At 35.9% G+C, this 22,636-nt stretch overlaps 1 protein-coding gene across 5 annotated transcripts in view; it reads right to left on the reverse strand.

Annotated features, from left to right (window-relative positions):
• The window catches only part of Pak1 (p21 (RAC1) activated kinase 1), a 148,868-nt gene that overhangs the window by 39,960 nt on the left and 86,272 nt on the right, over positions 1-22,636 (reverse strand). For all 5 annotated transcript variants that reach the window (XM_058578564.1, XM_046442047.2, XM_046442049.2 and 2 more), the window contains exons 3-5: positions 11,775-11,875; positions 11,161-11,308; positions 6,254-6,291 (exon numbers count right to left, since the gene is read on the reverse strand). In XM_058578564.1, coding sequence (XP_058434547.1) covers positions 6,254-6,291; positions 11,161-11,308; positions 11,775-11,875 — 287 coding nt within the window. The remainder of the gene's footprint in view (positions 1-6,253; positions 6,292-11,160; positions 11,309-11,774; positions 11,876-22,636) is intronic.

Below are 22,636 nucleotides of genomic sequence, written 5' to 3' on the forward strand. Positions count from 1 at the left end.
ACTTCAGTACTTACTCCTTAACCTCCAATCCCCTCAAGAAAATGATTTGACTCAACCCGCAAAATGTCCACAGAGATAAGAGAAGATACTAATTCTGGAAACAAGAATACAATGCTGTAATTTTTTAAAATGAAAGAGCACTTGGAAATTAAACATGAGTACTGAAGTGAAAGGTCAATAGATAAATTGAAAGATGGAGATGAGGGAGTCTCCCAAAAATCAAGAACAGGACAACAGAGAATATGTAAGAAAAATTAAGAATAAGTCTAAAAGGTCCAAAATATAAATAAATAGGAGCTCTAGAAAGACAGAATAAAGAAAGCAGGAGAAGAAAACAATGAAATAATTCAAGCAAATTTCCTAGAACTGAAGCCTTGAGTTTCCAGGTTGAAAGAGTTCACAAAGCTCCTTGAACAATAAATAGATGAAGACAGGAATATAATTATGAAATTTCCAAACAATGACAAAGAAGATCCTACGAGCTTTCCATGTGGCAAAAAGTAGGTCATATATAAAAAAGCAGAAATAACTTTGGACTTAACAATATTGAAAGCTAAACAAAGGAAGTGCAATGTTTTCTATATCTGATGGGAAATTATTCCCAGTCTAGAATTCTATAATCAGCCAAAGTATTAATCAAATTTGAGAGCAAAATGGAGAAACTCCCATATTAAGACCTGAAAGATATTTAATATTTATTTCCCACTTATTTTCTCAAAACTGCTAGAGGACATGTACTACCAAAATGCAAAAGGCAGGCCTGGGGTAGAGAAAATAGAAATACCAACACAGAAAAACAAAGAGACTGCCAAGACAATGGCAAAGGAGGAACTCAGAATGACATCTATGTTATAAGACTTCTAGTTCTATTTGATTTTTAATCTGAATTTGAAAAATATAATTTTAAGTGAATATTATTAATCACCATCAACCCCAGAGGTAATTATTGTTACCATTTGGTATCTTTCAAAGATGATCTATGGATGGTAAACATTGATCTTCACATGTCCAAACATGTCTATATTTTGACTTGGTGCTTGAATGCTAGTTTGATTGTGTATTGAATTCCTGATACTAAATAATTTTCCTCATATTTCTGAAAATATTGCTCCTCTATCTGCTATTGCTAATGAGACATCTGATGCTACTGTTCCTCTGGACAGTGGCTGTATATTTTCTTTGGAAACTCTTAAGATTTTTCTCTTTATCTTTGGGTCTCTTTCAATTGTCTGACTTGGTGATTGATAGACCTTTTACCCAAGACTTTCTTTTAGCTGAGGAACTTTTCTTTTCTTACTCTTTTAATTATTTTTTTTCCCACTCCACTGCCTCTGTTCTCTAATTTGTCATCTTAAATCTCCTTAACTAACCCTGTATTATCCCTTATTTTCAAATTTCCACCTGTTTTTCTACTTTATATATTAATTCTCTCTTATATGGATTTAATCTTTGTGAATTTGTTTCTTTTTAAATTTTTATTTTTTAATTGTAGTTGGACACAATACTTTTATTTTATTTATTTATTTTTATGTGGTGCTGAGGATCGAACCCTGAGCCACAACCCCAGCCCTGTGAATTTATTTCTTAACACTTTTTTTCTGTGTGCATGCGGTACTGGGAATTGAATGCAGGGCCTCATACTATATCCCCAGCTCTTTTTTTATTTTATTTTATTTTTTAATTTGACACAGGATCCTGCTAAATTGCCCAGGGTAGCCTCAAACTTGTGATCCCCCTGCCTTAGCCTCCCAAGTCACTGGGAGTCACTGGGATTACAGGTGTGGGCTTCTGAGCCTCACTACATTTTTTAATTTCTAAGAACTCTCTTCTATCCCCTGATAGCTCCAATGCAGGTGTTTTGGGGGATGTAACATCTATAGAACTTTTTTGAACAATTATCTTTCCTGAATTATCTACTTCCTCTGAGGCTAGTTTTATTTCTTTATCTTGGTCCCTCTCTAAAGTTTTGTTTCCCTCAAGTATCTAGAGGTCATATTTACAAGTGAAGGACTAGACTGATCAATGTAAGTAATCAACATGAGTTTTTCCTGACACTATGTAAGTATGCTTCTCCATTGTACTCTCTGAATGTCAGGTCTGAGTCAGTCTGTGGTTACGAATAGGCGGGTACCAGCAAGTGTTACTGTAGGGTACGTAGGTATGGAAAAGGATATGTGTAGAGAGTCCTCCCTCACAAGTATCAAAGTATGAGAAATTCTTGGTATAGAGAATTTTAATGTATTTTTCTGCTGCAAAAGCTACTTTTTTTCTCCTCTGTATCTATGGTAGAAATCTGCAATTGACTTGGGTTTTTTTCTGCTTCTCTCTCAGGCCCCTGTGCCCATAGTAGCAGCTTTCCTCAAGGAAGCAGTTTCTTTAGAAAATTACCTGATTTTAGCTTAGAAACAAATGCATCTGCTGGCTTTTGCTCACTGTAAAGAGGATACTACCCCTGATGTTTCAAATGTAGAATTTAATTAATACTCTTGAAGATGATCGAAGACTACTTTCTGCTTCATGTATAGATTCTTTTAGTTCATTTTCTGTGAAGTTACTTTTTTCTCTTCCACTTACTTTTAAGCTATGACTGTTTCTGCTCTGATCAATCTGACCTTACCTACTTTTTATCTTCCACAAATTCCTCACAATGGTTGATTTATGTCGTGTTTAGTTCTAAAGAGCTGCTTTTATTTTTTAATATATCTTTCTGAAATTAAGAAATTTAGGCTAGTAAGAGAGATAGGCACATGAATTTAGTCCACGAGCATGAATAAATTTCCAGAGTAATATTTCTTTTTTTTTTTTTTTTTACTATTTATTTTGGTACTGGGGATTGAACCAGGGGTGCTTAATCACTGAGTCACATGGGCAGTCTTTTTATTTTTTATTTTTTTTTTATTTTTTTTATTGGTTGTTCAAAACATTATAAAGCTCTTGACATATCATATTTCATACATTAGATTCAAGTTGGTTATGAACTCCCAATTTTACCCCAAATACAGATTGCAGAATCACATCGGTTACACATCCACATTTTTACATAATGCCCTATTAGTAACTGTTGTATTCTGCTACCTTTCCTATCCTCTACCAGAGTAATATTTCTAAGACGTTAGTTTAGACTAAAATGCACATCCAACTATTTCAGTCTTTTATTTACAATACTTCTTCAACTCTAACAACAAAGTTCAAATTTTCTTGCCCGATATACTTAACAGCACAGCTTTGTTCACCCTATCCCTAGACAGAAAAGTATTACCCCTTTCTAATTATTTGTGTTTATCTGACAACTATCTTATAAATATTTGCTTACATGTTCTAATTCATCACTAACTTGTGAGATCAAGAGCAAAGACCCTACTAGCCCTTGACTCATTAGCACCCAAAGAATCTACCATATGGTAGATGTTCTTTTTATGAATGAGAATAAGGCATTAAAATAGCATAAAATCTTAGTCAAGTCTCAGATTTTTAACAGAATTTTAGGCAGAAAAGAACCTTAAAGATCATGTTTGTTAAATGAATAATCCTTCAGGACCCAGTACCCTGTGCAACTTTCCTTGTACTATCAGGCAGAATAAACCATTCCATCAAATATGACCTCATTGCACATTATTCATGCAGCCATATCTTGGAGCTTTTATCTTCCTAGTCTGTCATTAATATTTTTCTCAAGGTAGCACACATTCATTTTTGTGTCACCTATACTTTGGCACAAAAAAAGATATTAAGGAAATATTTATAGTATAAATGAATAGATGAATACTCAGGAGAAGAGAATTTTGAACTGATTTCTACTACTAACTCATCAACAGTGGGGACAGAGTCAATGTTTCTGAGTTACAATTTTTAAAATCTTTATTATATAGATAACAATTTTGTTTGATTATTTCACAAATTAAGTGAATCCAAAATGGAGAACAATAACATGCTACCACAATAAAAATCCTATTTCTCTATAAAACTAGGAAATAAAGATAGAACAACGGACTAGAGGGACAAATGTTATGAATTGGGGGAGAAAAATGTCCTTGAGAGCCTGACTGGTTTTATTTGTAGATACTAAACCAGTACAGGTTTTTAACCAAGCAGGTGTTATCCTCTCTGCCATATGGCATGAGCCCCAGGGCACTTCCTCCACACTAGCAAACAACACACTGCATTCTCCTTTATAAGACCTCTCTGACATCTTTCTCTGTTCCTTGCCACAATGAAAAGAACCCTAGACTAGATTCAGAAGACTCCAATTATAATTTGGTACTAATTAGGAATCGTTTTTTTAATATTTATTTTTTATTTATAGTTGGACACAATACCTTTATTTTATTTATTTATTTTTATGTGGTGCTGACGATTGAACCCAGGGCCTTGTGTGTGTTAGGCGAGCACTCTACCACTGAGCCACAACCCCAGTCCCACTAATTAGGAATCTTCAGAAAAGTTTTTGTACCTGTGAAATGGGGATGGATAATACTTCCTTCAAGAGGTAAACTGTGAGGACTAATTATGCTAACATATAGAAAGTTATTTACACAGTGTCATCACAGAATAGACACTTAATAAACGATAGCTACCACTCTTCCTATATAAGTATAAAGATATTTGAATCACAAGGTACAACTCAACTTTGTTAGGCCCTTTCTTCAATGATTCACTGTTCAAACACCTACATTTGCAAATTCTTCTCCCATCTTTTATTCACATTTCTTCCATTTGATGAAAGGCAGCATGAATCAAGGGAAAGCAGTGCAGACTGAAAATCAGATGTCTATTGCCTTAAACCTTTTCTATTTCAGTTTTATAACCTATAAAACAAGTAATAACCCACCTCATCAAGCTTCAGCAAATATGAAGAGATACTGAATAAGAAGGGATCTGTCATGTTACAAGGCAGCTTGTCAATTTTTTTAGTATAACTGATAAGAGTATAAATGACTCAGAATCAATCAATTCTCAGTGCTAGCAACATGGTTCAAAGTATTTTGGTGGTGACTCAGTATTGCATTAGACCTTACTACTCTCCTGCTTAAAAGTCTTTAAGTTCTCATTACCTTTAAGATGAAGTCAAACTCCTACAGGATGTGGCCTACTTACCACTCCTACTCACCACCCACGGGTACTCCCTGCACACTTCACATTCCAGTATTAAACCACTTGCAATTCCCTTATAAACTTCCAGTTCATGCACATACAATTCTCTTTCTGTCTGGAATATTCTCATCCTCCTTGATTTCTGCCCTAGAATTAATTTTAACTCATTCAGTGCAGAATTTACCATCAATAAGCTTTCTCTGACACATCCAATCTTTCATTCAATAAATGTTTACTGAACGTGGAACCTGTCAGATGCCAAAGATACAGCAATTAACAAGACAGGCGTAGCCTCTGGCCTTATGAAGTTTATCATGCTAAACTATAACTGTCTGTACTTTCATGTCTTCCATAAAACTGAAAGGTTCTTAGGCATTGAGACAATGTATCATTTCTGTATCACCACTACTCTACACAGGACTTGGCACAAAGTAGGGGCTCTTGTAAATATTTAGTAAATCAACATGGCACAACCACCTTTCTATAAGAGAAAATATTAGATATAAAGAATAGTGACATTCTCTTATATGTGTCACAATTAACTATAAGACCCTTTCAAACATCAACATCTCATTTCATACTCATAATTGCCCTGGAAAATACAATCTGAAAGTTGAGTTAAGCTAGTCTTACTTCCCAGTCAATTTGTCAATGATTCCTATAATATCACCTCAAATTACAGGACATCACTACAATTTTAGAAGGCAGAATAAATGACCTTAAGTGAAAAGTATCTGCTCCCTTCAACAATTAATTTCTAATCCTAGTTTTGCAGACCTTACTGAAAAGAGGGAACTCTTCTAAATTCAAGTGTCTAAAAACACATCCAGGCAAGGCAGATGTATCTCATCTTATTAATGAGGAATCTAAAGCACAGAAAGACAAACTGGCTTTCCCAATGTTCAAAGCTACCTATGAAAAACAGCCTAGAAATCACATCTTCTGGTTCCCAGGTTTCAATTTCTAGAGCATTAAAGCTGGAAGGGATACACAATTTTTGTTAGTTCAATTCCTTTATTATATAGACAGACATTCTGAAGCTGAATGTAGGAGAGTGACCAAGATGAGTGCCTCCTAGCCCGGGCTTTATCCTTATCATATCTTTTGACCCTTACTTCTAAACCTGCCCATTTCAGAAGAGAGAGAGAAAAAAAAGACTTACCAAAGTGTTAGAAGAATTATAATCTTCAGCTGATTTATCTGCAAAGGAACAAAGACAAAAGACTTAGTAAACAATTGTGGTTAATCCTTTCTTGAGAGCTAAGGAAGTCTACCTGATCAAGCACTTCCCAGGTTCACAGAATAATAATAATATGAATGATAGTATGGGCCACATAACATGCTAAGCACCTTATACATATATCCTCACTATGGCTCTGAGTATTATCATTATATCCACTTTTATCAATTTTATAGTTCAGGGAGGTGATTTGTCCTGGGGTTTATATAGGTTAAATAGAGGATTCAAGATCCGAATTATGATTTAATTCTAAATCTATGCTAGAACTGTATCCATATCATCAGCTATATCATCAGCAGGCTTTAATGGTAGAGAGAAGTTCCAAAGGAAAGGAATCCAAGGCACAGTCCTGAGCCATTATGCAAAATCATGGTCAACCCTCAGCTTCAGCTTTCACGAAGGATCCTTGTACATCCATGCCCATTCCCCACAGGGACAGAAAGACTAAGAAAAGAGAGATTAATCATGTGAAGTCTAATTAAAAGCAAAAATTTATTTCCTAAGAATAAAATCAAGTGCCTCCAATGAAGTAATTATCAGATTTCACTGATTCTAATTCATACATTTTTCACATTAAGAGCTCTAAAATGGAGAGGTTTCCTACAATTAAAGGCATTTCATGGTTTGGTTGGCAGGTCCCTTCCCCTGCCATACTGGTAAATAAAAGAATGGTGCCTCCTTCAATCAATGATATCTTGGACTTGCCAAAATATAAAACACAAACCCAATGGAAATTTCAGTAAGAAAATAAGTTTAAAGACAAGGTATTATCTTTGATAGAGCACTAATCTCTAGGGTATATAAAGAACTCAAAAAGCAAAACACAAAAAAAAAAAAAAAAAAAAAATAACCCAATCAATAAATGGGCCAGAGACCTGAACAGACACTTCTCAGAAGAGGATATACAATCTGTCAACAAATATATGAAAAAATGTTCATCACTCTAATAATTAGAGAAATGCAAATCCAAACTACTCTAAGATTTCACCTCACTCCAGTCAGAATAACAGCTATTATGAATATAAACAACAATAAATGTTGGCGAGGATGTGGGGAAAAAGGTACATTCATACACTGCTGGTGGGACTGCAAATTGGTGTAGACAGTATTGAAAGCAGTATGGAAAATTTCTTGGAAAATTGGCAATGGAACTGCCATTTGACCCAGCTATCTCTTTCCTCGGTCTATACCCAAAGGACTTAAAAACAGCATACTACAGGTATACCACACAATTCACAATAGCTAAACTGTGAAACCAACCTAGATGTCCTTCAGCAGATGAGTGGATAAAAAAATGTGGCATATATACACAATGGAATATTACTCAGCAATAAAAGAGAATAAAATCATGGCATTTGCAGGTAAATGGATGGAGTTGGAGAAGATAACGCTAAGTGAAGTTAGCCAATCCCAAAAAACCAAATGCTGAATGTTTTCTCTGATATAAGGAGGCTGACTCCCTGTGGGGTAGGGAGAAGGAGCATGGGAGGAATAGACGAACTCTAGATAGGGAAGAGGGATGGGAGGGGAAGGGAAGGAGCATGGGGTTAGAAATGATGGTGGAATATGATGGACATTATTATCCAAAGTGCATGTATGAAGACACAGATTGGTGTGAATATACTTTGTATACAACCAGAGATATGAAAAATTGTGCTCTCTATATATAGTAAGAATTGTAATGCATTCCGCTGTCATATATAAATAAAAAAATTAATTAAAAATTTGTTGTTGTTGTTGATGGACCTTTGTTTTATTTATTTATACGTAGTGCTGAGAATCAAACCCAGTGCCTCACACATGCCAGGCAAGCAGTCTACCACTGAGCTACAACACCAGTCCTAGCAATATGTTCTTAAAACAAGCCCTGAATCATCTGCTATGGCTTAAAGAAATCAATTCATGATATAATTTAAACATAATTCATTTGTTTTTCTTATCTAAATGAGTATCAGTTTAGGTGGAATGCAACACCATGCCTTCAGTGCACTACCCCTAATCTTACATGCTGCTAGTATTTTTGAGGATTGGGAATTCTGGTTATAACATACTTCTTATTGCCATAAAAAACAAGTAAACATTGCTTTTGTTCAAGATCATGGATATAATTTCTATATTTCAAAATCAAATTCCAAAGTACAGAATGACAGGATGAAAGTATTCCATTCTCTTCATTTTACAAGTGAGGAAACTGAAGTTGAGAGTAAGAAAGAGACTGGTTCAAGATCACATAAATAAGTGGCAAAGTAGGGCTAATACTCAACTAAGTTGTAAATCTAACCTACTTTTTCTCTAACACATCAGCTACTAATTGGAACAGAAAATCTAGTGTTGAAAAATAGGAAATTTAATGCCCCCCAAATGGCAATGGAGAGTTGTGCTTGGGTTAGGGACAGCACTGAGTTTAAAGGCCCAAGTTTAAAACACACTTCCATCATCTATCAGCTGAGTTACCTTGGATAAGACATTTAATTTCTCTAAGTCTAATAAACTTCTTTGAGTCTGTAAAATGGGGATAATAGTCCTTGCCCTGCCAATTCCCAAAGGCATTATGAGATTCACATAAGATAATACACAAATTGAAGTAGTGTTACTATAACTAACTGTATGAGAAGGAGAAACAGGGAAAGGAGAGATATGACATTAAAATTAAACTATACCAAATATACAGTCTTGCCTAGACTTGGCCCTCATCTTCAACTTCTAGAAAATTAAAATCCTGCAGGGCTGAGGTTGTGGCTCAGCAGTAGAGCGCTCGCCTAGTACATGCGAGGCCCTGGGTTCGATCCTCAGTACCACATAAAAATAAATGAAATAAAGGTATTATGTCCAACTACAACTAAATTAAAATCTTGCACATACATGTAAATAATGTGTATATTAGTTCGAACACAAAAATAGATGCACACATATTTATACATATATATTAAATACTGTTCATATATGCATGTACAGATGAAAGTTACATAATTATCTGAATTTGCATGTCCATATACATATCCATCCATGATTACTTACATAGACTATAATTTCAAACATGTGCAAACCCACTGGGCAATGTCTCCATATGCATACCTATAACTTGCACACACAAACATACATGCATGCAGGAAACAGATTCTTCCAAAGACTTTACTACTGAGGATTTCAAAGATAGTTTATAATTTGATGTCTCTGATAAACTCCTTAATTTCCTGACTACCAGAAAACCTTCCCATTCAGAATCCCCTTACCCCAATTCCTCCTTGGAATGACCCAGTGAGGAAGTGAGACAGACCCGGCAGTGACAGACGCGAGGAAGGAAATACTGCTGGGTAGATGCATGGCCCTCTCCTGGGTACCACTATGGCAGAATGAGAGAAGCTGCAGTCTGTCATCTCCACCATCTGTGCCCTTTGATACAGATACTTGCAGGGGAAGCATCCTTCAAAATCAGCAAGTTCATCCTGATTCTCACCTTTTCCAACAATACTGCCCTTTGAAGAAGGTAGCATGAACAAAGAACACCAGGATTGGAACTAAGAGACTAGCACTGCTACTATTTTAGCCACATTAGGAAGGCCTATGTCTTCCTGATGTGACTAAAAAACAAGGGGGAGCTGGTATGTACAAAGGTACTTCTTGCTCTAACATTCTAAGATGCTATAAAAAACAAGTTTCCAAAAATATAGACCTCTCGTAAGTTATCCTAGGAAAAGAAAAATTTCTCTGCTGTGGAAGGAGGGGCTCCAAATAAAATTACTAAAGAAAACTAGTTATTCAAAAGATGCTGGTGTAGGAATTGGATTCTAATCCCAATTCTGCTATAAAAAACATAATCCCTTATAAAGAGTGTACATCTAAGGATCATTTAAAATTATTGGCTTTATTTCATTTGACAGATAAAAATTAGTCCCTTGAAGAAGAAACTGGCTTTGCCAACTTAAAAGATACAGATTAATGTTATTAAATAATTAATGATATTAACAATAATCATGACAATGATAGCTACATTTCTATGGTGCTTTTATAACTTATAAAAAACTTTTACATCAATGAGCTCATTTACTTCTCACTACCACCTCTTGAGATAGGAATTTGTTATGGTTTAGAATATAAGGTGTCCCCCTTAAAGCAATTGTGTTAAAGCAGGCATGTTTGAAGGTGAAATGATTAGACTGTGAGATCTGAAACCCAGTAAGTCCATCCTAGTTTGAATGAACTGAATGGGTAGTAAATGTAGGCAGGAAGGGCGTGGCTAGAGGAGGTGAGTCACTGGGGATTCATCTTCCTCCGACACCTTCCTGTGCCATCTGTCTTCTTCCCAGCCACCATGAAGTGAGCAGTGCCTCTCCATTGCATCCTTTTGCATAAGCTTCTGCCTCACCTGGGGCCCAGAGCAATGGAATTGGTTGACCATGAACTAAACCTGTGAACCTATGAAACAAACTAAACTTTCCCTCCTCTAAGTTATTTTTTGTCAGGTATTTTGGTCACAGGAACAAAAACCTAAATAAAACAGAGTGATTATTCCCATTTTGAGGCGCAAATAAATGAAATGACTATAGAATCTTGTGAATGTCAAAATCGAGACCTCTGGCACAAAGCCAGTATTCCTTTTACATAACACCATGCTATTTTTTAAAAACATTCAGTTTTGGAATAAGACAAGTTTGATGGGAAAAAAACTTCATCTTGGTTGTCAAATTCCCAAATCCCATCTTAGTGAGAATACCACCTTTTGCTCTTTCCACTTTCTTATTTCACTCCAGACCAATAAATATGTGGAGTTTTTCCACCCAGATTAAAACCTTCTTTTACAACAACTGCTGTGGACATAATCCTCCTACCTGTAAAGCTCATATACTTCTGGCTGTTAGAGGTCTTCTTTGAGTTGTAAAATTCCAACACATCCAGAACAGCCTGCGGATTTTTCTTCTGCTCTGACTTAGTGATGTTTGATGTCTGAAGCAAGCGGGCCCACTGCTCTGGCATTCCCTGTAAGACAGACATGCAAGGGTTTCAGAAAGAAATAGTTACAAGGGACCCTGAATAAAGATGGGCTTCTTAGTCATCCCTTTATCTCTGTGCCCTTAAAGTTTACACAAGCCTCTTCTGTAACACCTCTCTTAACAGTTATTTTTTAATATGTTTGCTCCTTTACCATTTTATACCTCCTTCTAAGCAAGGACCATGTCTGATTTGCTCCTACATCCTCTGTGTCATACACAGAGCCTGCATGGGGTCCCTCAGTAAAGGTTTATATAAGGAATGAAAATCAAAAGGATTCTCTGAATATACAATTTTGGAGATAGGAAAGTGCTCCTCTTGTGAACGTTAAGAAGACAGTAATAAGGGTCTCAGGCAAAGAAAAAGGGATCAGCAAGGTGAGAAAGAATTGAATCTAACAGCACACAGCCAGAACTCTAAAGGTCCAAAGGACTTTGTGTAAACCAAGACTCACCGTAAACTCCCCTGTGACAGCATCAAAACCAACATGAATTGTGTGCTCAAAATCTGAAGGAAGAGAAATTTCTGGCCGCTCCTTCTCCTTCTTTTTATTTGCTGTGAGAGAAATAGGGAAGAGGAAATTTTTAGAAAAGGGGTATTACTAGGTTTTTAATGCTTATTTCAGCTCTTTCCTGAGCTGTAGGCTCCCCTAGAGAACAAGATTTGTCCCAACTTACGTTTGTATTTACAGAGCCTAACTACAACCTGACTTAGAGTAGATACATGTCTAAAAACTGAATTCTTCCTGAATTAAAGCAAGGAAGGAGCAGAAGGAACATTTGTCATAGTTACTAGTTCTGATTTTACCACTAACTAGCCAGCTGATATAGAGCAAGTCCTCTTCTGGAAGTTTTCCTTGATCTCCAGGTTGGACAGTTCTTCACCTTCTCCTCTGTTCCCACAGCACCCATAGAGTGATTGACTATTTTAAGTGCTTATTTTCTCTACCTGACTAAATTCCAGGTGCAGGGGCCATGTCCAATTCATCACCAATTCTCAGGGGCTACCACATACCTGGCACAAAATAGGTGCCAAGATAGTGAGTGAAGAAAGGAACAAATGATCAGACACCTACCTCAACTGGTCAAGCAGTCTAAGGAACCTGACTAAGATATGCAAATTCTCTTCAGGACAGGAATAAAAGTTTCATTTCACCAGCTTGGCCAAACTTCTATGAAACTGATTACCCAGCCCTCATTAACCTTATTTTAAAGCAGCTGGCAGCCCAGCACACCAGCCAAAAGAAATTCTGAAGTCCTCATGCTCCCACTAACCAGCATAACCTGATTAAAGGCAATAAAATGGGAAGAAAAACAAACAAGATCTAGAGTACAAGTCAGTTTTACTTCTACCTCATCATAGTATACAGTCCAGTATCTCTGCTTTCCCAAGTGGACTATGGGGAAGATGAATTAAATGATCTCCATCTCCTGGTTCTAGGGATTGAATCCAGAGCTTCATCCCCAGCCCTTTTTGGTTTTTATTTTGAAATAGAGTCTTGCTAAGTTGCTAAGGCTATCCCTAAATTTGCTATCCAGTTGCCTCAGCCTCCCTAATAGCTGGGATTACAGGCATGCACCATTGGGCCCAGCTACAATGTAGTAGGTGATCTTAAGGGCCTTTCTAGCTCCCATATTTGGTGAGTCTATGAAACCAGAAAAATAAGTACTCTCAAAACTCTATATTTATTCCTTAGATGGCATCCTACAGTTTGCTTGCAGGGGAATGGGGGGAGGTGGTGCTAGAGATCAAACCCAGGGCCTCATGTATGCTAGGTAAGGACTATGCCACCAAGCTATATCCCCAGCCCTCCCACAGTTTTTAATAGACATTTTACATATACTATCTCACGTAATCACCATAATTCTGAGAAACAATTTTTACCTGTAGATTAGGAAACTGTGATACAGATTTGCCTAGCATCTTAAGTAAATGAAATCAAAGCAAGGTCCTTTACATTCTACTACTTTGTCTCCCCTAAAGAATTTCAAGTTGAATTAAGAAAATATACTTTGATATAATGAGAAGAAATAACATTAAGAAATTTCCATGTATATGTACCATGACATACATTATTTTCCTTCATTCTTACTATCTTAATAATAAATATTACTACTAAATAATTTACTCTTAGCCTCTAATGAGGCTGTGATTTGAATCCAGGTCTGATTCCAAAGGTCTTTCTTTAGTGTCATTATAAGAACCATTTGCCCACATGCCAATTGCTAGGGTTTAAGCTATTTATGTAGTTGGCAATTTCTCTTCCAGAAGCAGCTGCTTTGAGAAAGAGAAGGCTAAGGGTTATACCAGGGCCCAAGTCAAGCAGTCATTTAAGACATAATTCCATCTGTCTCACTCACATCTAGAATATGTAGGACATGTGGCAGGGCTTTAGAACTGCTTTCTGTTCTAAACTGCTTTCTGTTTCTAAATTCCCTCTGTTCTGATCACTTAAATCACTTAAAAGATTTTAGGGAAGTAAAACTACATTAATGTTTTATTTATTTTGTTTTTTTATGCTTATATAGTTTATTATATTTTATGCATTATTTCTATTGCATATTATTAAAAGACTACACAATATAATATCATAACCATGGACAGTAAAGTCCAGAAGAAATTGGTAATGAAGATTCAGAGAATGGCTCAGAGGATGACTAGCTAATTGGAAAAAGCCAGGGGAAATTAAATCATAGGAGGATGGACTTAAGGACCTTCCAGCTCCTACATTTTCCAAGTCTGTGAAACGGAAATAAGGTAGCCCGTGACCTTTAAATATACCTCACATATTCCTACTTCCACGTTTGTGCTCATTTTTTTTTTTTTAATTTCCTTGCTTGGAATGTTCCTTCTCTCTGTCTCAGCTGTTTTCAAAGACTTCTCTCAGGAAGGATTTCCTGACCTTTCCTCTCCCTGTGAATTCCCAAGGCACTGAGTCTGTTACACCACCATCCATCTAGTCATTTCCTATCTTGTATGATCCCTTGTATGAACTATAACTGATGAATTTTTAAAAAGCAAAATATAGTAAGCTGTGGAAAAAAAATCATGGTTTCTCATTATGACCATTATATTTCTGATTCTCAAACAAAACCCAGCACAGAGTTTACTTAGTTCGTGAAAACCCCATAAAATACTAGGAAATTACTTTAGAGACCATCTAATTCCACTCCCTGAAGGAAAAGGCCCTAAAAAGTAAACTGACTTGCCCTGAGTCACAGAGCACATGGTGGTAAGACTCAGTCTACCTGATCAAGTCTTTTACCCTTCATTATACCCCTGATCCCTTCTGATTGATTTGAATGAAAGCAACTACTAACTGAATAATGGTTTAATATAAACCAGACTTGAGAAGAGGAAGACCCTGGCTGAAATAGGAGAAGGGGAAAATAAGGAGAAAAGGGAAATATAGCTGGCAGATGGAGGCTGGGTGCTGTGTGATTTTGGCCAAATACTCACTAGCTGGGGACCACCAGCTGGAAACAAGGTTCCTGAGTCAGGAAGGCAAGACAGAACTAAAGAAAAAGCTATGTAGTCCCATAGCCACTTGGAACTCAGTTAATTGCTTTTTAGAAGTAACAACCACCACCCTCATATGTGCATAACTCTTTATAAAGCCCTTTCACTGTCTCCCTGATTCTTCACAACAAACCCAAGGAGCCAGACAATATGGATTAACATTTTATAGCTGAAAAGCCTAAGGTGAGGGAATCCAAAGACTGTTAGAAGGAATAATTTTGAAGTAGGAGTCAGGGGAAGAGAGACTCAGTATTTCATTTTTATTAACTCACTGTGTAACCCTGGGAGAAAGTCTCTGAGTTTCAAGTCCTCAATCTGCAAAACAGGACAATGACCCATGCTTAGAATAGAGATGAAGGTAGGCAACAAGTTACTTTCTGGAGAAGATAATATTTTTAAAAAGTCATGAAGGATAAATAGGAGTTAATTAGGCAAAAATGGGGAAGATCATTCCAGAAAGAAACAGAATGTGCAAAGGGCCATAGGAGTAAAGAGTGTGATCTTTCTTCTGGCTTTCCACCTGCCCTGCCCATCCCAATTCCAAAATCTCTTATTAGGCATATTCTCTGAATTTGGGATTAAGGATACAGTGGAAAAAATAAAGCAAACCCAGGATCCTGATGGTCCCATATCCCACAAACTTTAGTCTCCCTGCGGGGTGAAGGTTGCCGTAACAATTTTTTTGTGTGTGCCTGTATGATGACTAGAGAGAAACCCAATGAAAATATGTATCTACACAAAAACTTTAAAGTATTCAAAGGTGAAAATAACACAAATGTCCCTCAACTGATGAGCAGATAAAATGTGGTATATCTCTATAATGAAATTCAGACAAAAATGTCCTCATCTATGCTACAAAATGAACTTTGAAAACATTATGCTAAGTGAAAAGAAATAAGTCAAAAAAGATCACATATTGCATAATTCCATTTATATAAAATATCCAGAACAGGCAAATCCATACACAGAAAGTAGATTAGAGGCTGTTAAGGGACTGAGAAGAGGGAAAAATGAAGTGTCTGCTAACAAATACAGGGTTTCTTTTGGGAGTGATAAACATGTACTGATATTAGTTGTAACAGTCATACTTTGTTTTTTTTTTGTTGTTGTTGTTGTTGTTTTTTTTGCAGGGCTGGGGCTCCAAGCCAGGGCCTCATACATGCTAGACATATACCCAAGCTACACCCCTAGCCCTTGATTGTGCAATTTTGTGAATTTACTAAGACCATTGAATTATGCATTTTAAGATGATAAACTATATAGTATATAAATTGTATTTCAATTTTTTAAAAAAGTAAATGTAATTGACCATATTAATAAAAAAGGACTTTCTATGTATATATATAATGAATTAAATTAATGTAGAAAACACTTTGCTGAAATGTGATACAATTCATGATTAAAAACCTTTAGCAAACCAAGATTACAAAGAATTTTATTTAACAAAAGTTAATTATCAAAACCTCCAAAGCAGGGGCTAGAGTTATAGCTCAGTGGTAGAGCCCTTGCCTTGTAAGTGTGAGGCACTGGGTTCCATCCTAGCACAAAAAACAAATAAAGGCATTGAGTCCATATACAACTAAAAAAAAAAAACCTCTAAAGCAAACATCATATTAACTATAAAATATTAGAAGTTTTGTAGCTCATCGGTAGTGCACACATAAGGCACTGCACTCGATTCCCAGCACCACATATAAATAAGCAAATAAAATAAAGGACCATCAACAACTAAATATTTTTAAAAAATTAGAAGTTTTTCCTCCACAATTAAAAAAAAGTAAGTTAATTGTATTCATCATAGTACTGTAGGTCCTTGTATTCATCATAGTACTGAAGGTATCAGCCAGTACAATTAGACAAGAAAAAGATGAGAAGTTAAAAAAAAGAAAACTATTATAATTTGTAGGTAATGTGTTCAAGTACATGAATGCAAAAAAATTCAAATGAGAAATATTTTCATGCCTTAGTGTGGGCAAATATTTCAAAAATAAAACAGCAAACATTAGAAAGTAATTAATAAATTTGACCATACTAAAAGTTTATAAACATTGTGCCAACCATCTAGCAAAGATACCATGAAGAGAGTAACAGAAGGTACTTGTAACATATAATGGACAAAAACCCTATGTCTAGATAAAACTCCTACAAATCAATAAAAAAAAAAAATACTTTTAAATGGGCAAGACTTGAGAAAAGGAACTTCACAACGAAAGAATATCCAAATGGCCAATTAACACATGAGAAGTTGCTCAAGCTCATCTGTAATCAGAAACCAGGCTACATACACAACAGAATCACTAAAATTAAAGATTGGTTGTACTAAGTGGTGACAGAGTAGTAGAATAACTGAAATTCTGAAGGACCATTGGTAGATGCTGGTAATATAAATTGAAACAACCATTCAAACTTCTAGTATTATCTGCAAAGTATAACATGAGCATGTCCATTACCCAGCAGTTTTACTATGTACATATAACCAATAGAAATTTGTAAATATATGTAACAAGATATATACAAGAATGATCAGAAAGGGCTATGGCTATGGTTCAATGGTAGTGCACTTGCCCGGCATGTGTGAGGCACTGGGTTTAATTCTCAGCACCGTATATAAATAAATAAAATAAAGGTCTATCAACAATTTTTTTAAATGTAAAAAAAAAATGATCAGAAAACATTCATAAGAGTTGATGACTAAAATTAATCCAATGTTTATCAACAGTACAATGGGAAATAGTTCTATAAGAAAATATTTGGACCAGATGCAGTGGCACATACCTGTAATCCCAGCGACTTAGGAGGCTGAGACATGAGGATTGCAAGTTCAAGGCCAGCTTCAGCAACTTAGCAAGGCCCTAAATAACTTAGTGAGAATTTTTCTCAAAATTCAAAATAAAAAAGGTTGGGAAATGGGGCTCAGTGGTAAAGCCACCTTTGGGTTTAATCCCCAGTACCAAAAAAAAAAGAGAGAGAGAGAGACAGAATATTTGAATAATCACATAAATAATGTTGATCAAATGAAAGCAAACAAAAGAATATACATTATATGGTTCTATGTAAGTCAAGGACAAAGTCAAAAAAACTCATTATGATATTTATCTTTGGAAAGGAGAGAGATGTTAGTGCCTGGAAGGGAAAATGCAGAGTCTTTCAAGGAATCGTAATGATCTATTTCTTGATCAGGGTAGTAGCTACATAGGTGTGGTGATAATTCATTGAATTGTATACTTTCGAGATATGTAATTTTCTATACAAAGATTTAAAAATTTAGTGGAAGACATAAGAATCATGCTCAATGTGATACTACAGAGCATTTAGTTCAACTTACATCTTACAGAGCAGTTAGTCCATTAATTATGAGGTTGAGAAAGAAACCGAAGCCCAGAGAGATTCACTGAGTATTTCCTTGGAAAATGTTCAACACAAAGCTGGTCACTAAATCTAATTCCGAGTACAGCATATGTATATCAGTGTTTTCAATCCTTACTGATAACAAATAAATGAATTATGAGAACACAGAAGGTACAGAGGAAGAAAGGAAGGGAAAGGGAAATGGGAAATGGTTAAGTAAATGAACAGTATTTGAGATCTGAGTTTTAAGAGGATGTGATTATTTTGGGGGCCTCAGATTCACTTTATCCCAGAGCTCCAGGCTCATCCAGAGCTACAATCCTGCTTCTGACACTGGAGAGAACTCTGAATAACTTCTTGGCAAATGTGCTTCTGGGTCTGCTTAGTCTTAGTGCCCAAAATTATTTAATCTGTCTTTCCCATTAGCTCTGTCTAAACCAACAGGAAATACAACCTATATTGGGGAAGGGAAAAAAAGACCATTCTTTTTTTGGTACCAGAGATTGAACCCAGGGGTGCTTAATCAGTGAGCCACATCCCCAGCCCTTTTATTTATTTATTTTTATTTTGAGATAGGGTCTCACTAAATTGCTGAGGCTGGCTTTGACTTTGTGATTTTCCTTGCCTCAACCTACCAAACCACTGGGATTACAGGCATGCACCACGGCATCCAGTGAAAAAAGACCATTTTTAATTTCATCTTGGAAGAATCCTGTTAAGACTTGTTATTCTATAAATCATATAACAATTCTAAAGTGTTAATAACAGATTCCAAAAGAACATAATGACTGCAAGCAATAATAAGAAACAATAATGCATGACCATACTACCAAAACCACTACCAACTCTTAAAAACACCTGTTTATACAACACTTTTCACATTTGTAGTCTTATAAGCCTTGAATCAACTCCATGAAATAAATATTATTATCTACACATATTACAGGTAAAATAACTGAGGCTAAAGGTAGAACAACTTACCAAAGTTCACCCAATCAGTAATAGGACTGGTGACAACCTCAAACACTCAAACTCCTGGCATAGCTTCACTTTTATTAGAGATGGGGTCTGTGTTGCCCAGGCTGGTTTCTTTCTTTTTTTTTTTTTTTAGAGAATTTTTTTTTAATATTTATTTTTTAGTTTTCAGCAGACACAACATCTTTGTTTGTATGTGGTGCTGAGGATCGAACCCGGGCTGCACGCATGCCAGGCGAGCGCGCTACCGCTTGAGCCACATCCCCAGCCCCCCAGGCTGGTTTCAAACTCCTTGGCTCAAGTAATCCTCCTACCTCAACCTCCCAAGTGGCTGGGCACATACCACTATGCCTAGTTTCACAGTTTCTATATGTACTGTGCCCTCCCCATAGAACAGACTAATTGAATATGCCAATAAGTGACAAAATGAATGCTATTAAATACAAATTGTTTTTTTTTTAAAGTTCAAAGAACAAGCCAAATAAGTTCTACTGAAAGCACTAGTCTGAACAACCCAAGGCAAGTTAAATTCAAATCCAATGTGGTATCCAAATGCTTCAAAGAATGAAAGACTACAGTTCAGAAGTCAAAAGACATTGGTTCAAATTCAGAATTCATGAACTGCAACTACACAGCATGTGACCTTTGACAAGTCACTGATACTTGAAGCCCAAGAGTGTAAGTGTCATATAGAGGAAAAGACCTTGGAATCAGACAGATAGAGGTCTAATTCCAGCTCTGCCATTTCCTAACTAAATGGGCAAGTTATTTAATCACTGTGAACCTGTCTGTAAAGTGAAATATTTATCTACCTGAAACAACTGGTGTACTTTACAAATATTAAAGCTCTTAATTTAACTTGTAGCACGTAATAGGCATTCAATAAATAGTAACTGGTTATTTTACTCTATTATTGTTATTACTATTTTATTATTATTTGTTATTACCATGACTATTTTTTGTTATTGTTATTAAAAAAGTTTAAAAAAAATGTATGGCTTTGCAAACTAAACCTCACAAAAATGAGTTATCATTACTATTAGAAACTGTCAGAGTAGGGGGCTGGGGTGGTGGCTCAGCAGTAGAGCACCTGCCTAGCACATGTGAGGCACTAAGTTCGATCCTCAACACCACATAAAAATAAATAATAAAAATAGAGGTATTGTGTCCACCTACAACTAAAATAATAATAATAAAGAAACTGTCAGTAGATTTCTCAATCCACTCATCAAGACAAAGGAAATGTGGATGAAGATAGAAAGAAGGAAGAATCATCCTCATCCTGATTTCACGCAACTAAAGGTTTTAAGCTTACAGAAATAAAGAGTGAAAAGAGGCTTGCAACCTCACCCATCCCAACTTTAGCCCTATCTGTAGCCTAGTCCATTTGGATTTCTCATAGTTTGGGAAAATAAATTGAGCCTGGAAAATCCTGTGTTTCAGTACAGCCATTAAAGTTTCTGCACAAATCACTGGCCTTATTTTTTTTAAAATTATTTTTAAGCCATACCTCTCATTGGCTTAGCTGAGCTAATCTGAGCACAAGACAGTAAAACATTCCAAACTTGGAGAGATAAACACTGACGTACTTAGTGTTAAAATTAACTTTGCTAAACTCTTCCCAAGTTCAGAGAATTCTACTTTGGTTGTGAAAATGCAGCCAGAAAAAGATCCAAACTAAATGCTGCAAGACTTCTTAGAATAAACCAAAGGCTCCAGATCCTAACCACAGAAACCAGGCTTTCCCACATGGAATTCTGCAACTCAACGCCACTATTACAGGCCTTCAATTACAGTTTCTCCTTCCAATCATTTATGCACCCCCCCAGGCACACATCGAGGCCATACTGGAGGTCAGCATTAGGTAATGCCTACAGACTTCTATCCACTGCCAGCTCAAATCTCAACTATGCCTGCAGAGAACTCTTCTTTTTTCGTCTCCCTAGAGACATAACACTATCCCTGTAGAAATTCTAACTCTAAAAGTCTGGGTGGGACCACACATCTGTATTTTGAAGTACCATAGTGAGTCCAATGTATAACAAGGGTTAAAAAACAATTAACAGAGATATAAGTAGTAGAGTATGATGAAATAGGTTCCACACTCATCTCTACCACTTTCGACATGTAAGACCTTGAGGAATTTACTGTTCTCTAAGCTTCAGCCTTCCCAAGAGCAAAAAAGCTGTTGTAGATATCAGATAAGCAATAAATATTTCATTAAAATAAACTTCATATTTGTATTGTTTTACAATTTAGAATGTTTTTATGTTCACTATGTCAAGTGACAGACAAAAGCCTACTAATGACATAGAGTACATAGGAATTAGGATTATTCCTACTTTACAGAGGATGATATTGGAATTAAAGGATATTTTTTAAAAGTAAATCATAGAATTAAATACCAGGGGCAGAATTCAATCTAGATTCTCTAAGTCCTGTTCTAGACCATTTCTTTTTAAGCTGGTATAAATTCTCAAACACTATATGGAGGGCATACCACTTACAACACTGCCAACACTGCTATGTATCCTGCTAGGACTAAGCTGAATAGCTTGTTGGTTAAGCAAAGGCTCCAAACAAAGAGAAAAAAAATTATTTATTTTCCATGTATGCATTAATAATAGCCATTAAAGGTCTTAAAACAAAGGAGTGAAACGATGTGCTCAATTTACAGAAAATTCATGACTAGGAAATGAAAGAAAGGTTGCTAGATAGATCATTTTGCAAGAATTCTTATAACTGTGTTTTCTACTCTATGCTTTCAACTTACAGAGATGCAGCTTTGATCTTAAGATAATGAGATTTATTTTCAGACTAGATTTGGCACAGGGTTACTCAACTACAATTTCCAGAAGAACTCTGGATCTACAACTCTATCACTGATTAAGGTAGTTTACAATGGTCTAGCTTCTTTTCACCTTTACAGACAATCCTGATCCAATGATCTTTGCAATTCCACATTTATATAATTAAAAGATTTCAAAGCTAAAAGAAACTGTGCATATCTGCTATTCTGACTCATTTTTTAGATGAAGGTACTGAAGTATACAGAGAAGTAACTGACCCAAATCAGGTCTCCAATGTATGAGAGTCTACAGCCCAGATATGTAGACCTTCACTTCCCCATTCAACATACAACATTGTCCCTTCAATTCCAGTGAAGATTTGGTTCCTATCTGTTGTTTCAGATAGTAATCTTCTTTTTTAAAAAATGTATATACAGCTTTATTGAGATATAATTCACACACTATACAATTCACCCATATATAGTTCACAATTCAATTTTTTAAAAAATATTTTTTAGTTGTCAATGGGCCTTTATTTAATTAACTTATTTATATATTTATTTATGGTGCTGAGAATCGAACCCAGTGCCCCTCACACATGCTAGGTGAGTGCTCTACCACTGAGCCATGATCTCAGGCCCCAATTCAATGGTTTTTAGTATATTCACAGACCTGGGAAAACATC

This window comes from Marmota monax, unplaced genomic scaffold (assembly GCF_021218885.2).
Source record: "Marmota monax isolate L192 unplaced genomic scaffold, Marmota_monax_Labrador192_F-V1.1 WCK01_AAM20220418_F8-fsc00068, whole genome shotgun sequence".
NCBI lineage: Eukaryota > Metazoa > Chordata > Mammalia > Rodentia > Sciuridae > Marmota > Marmota monax.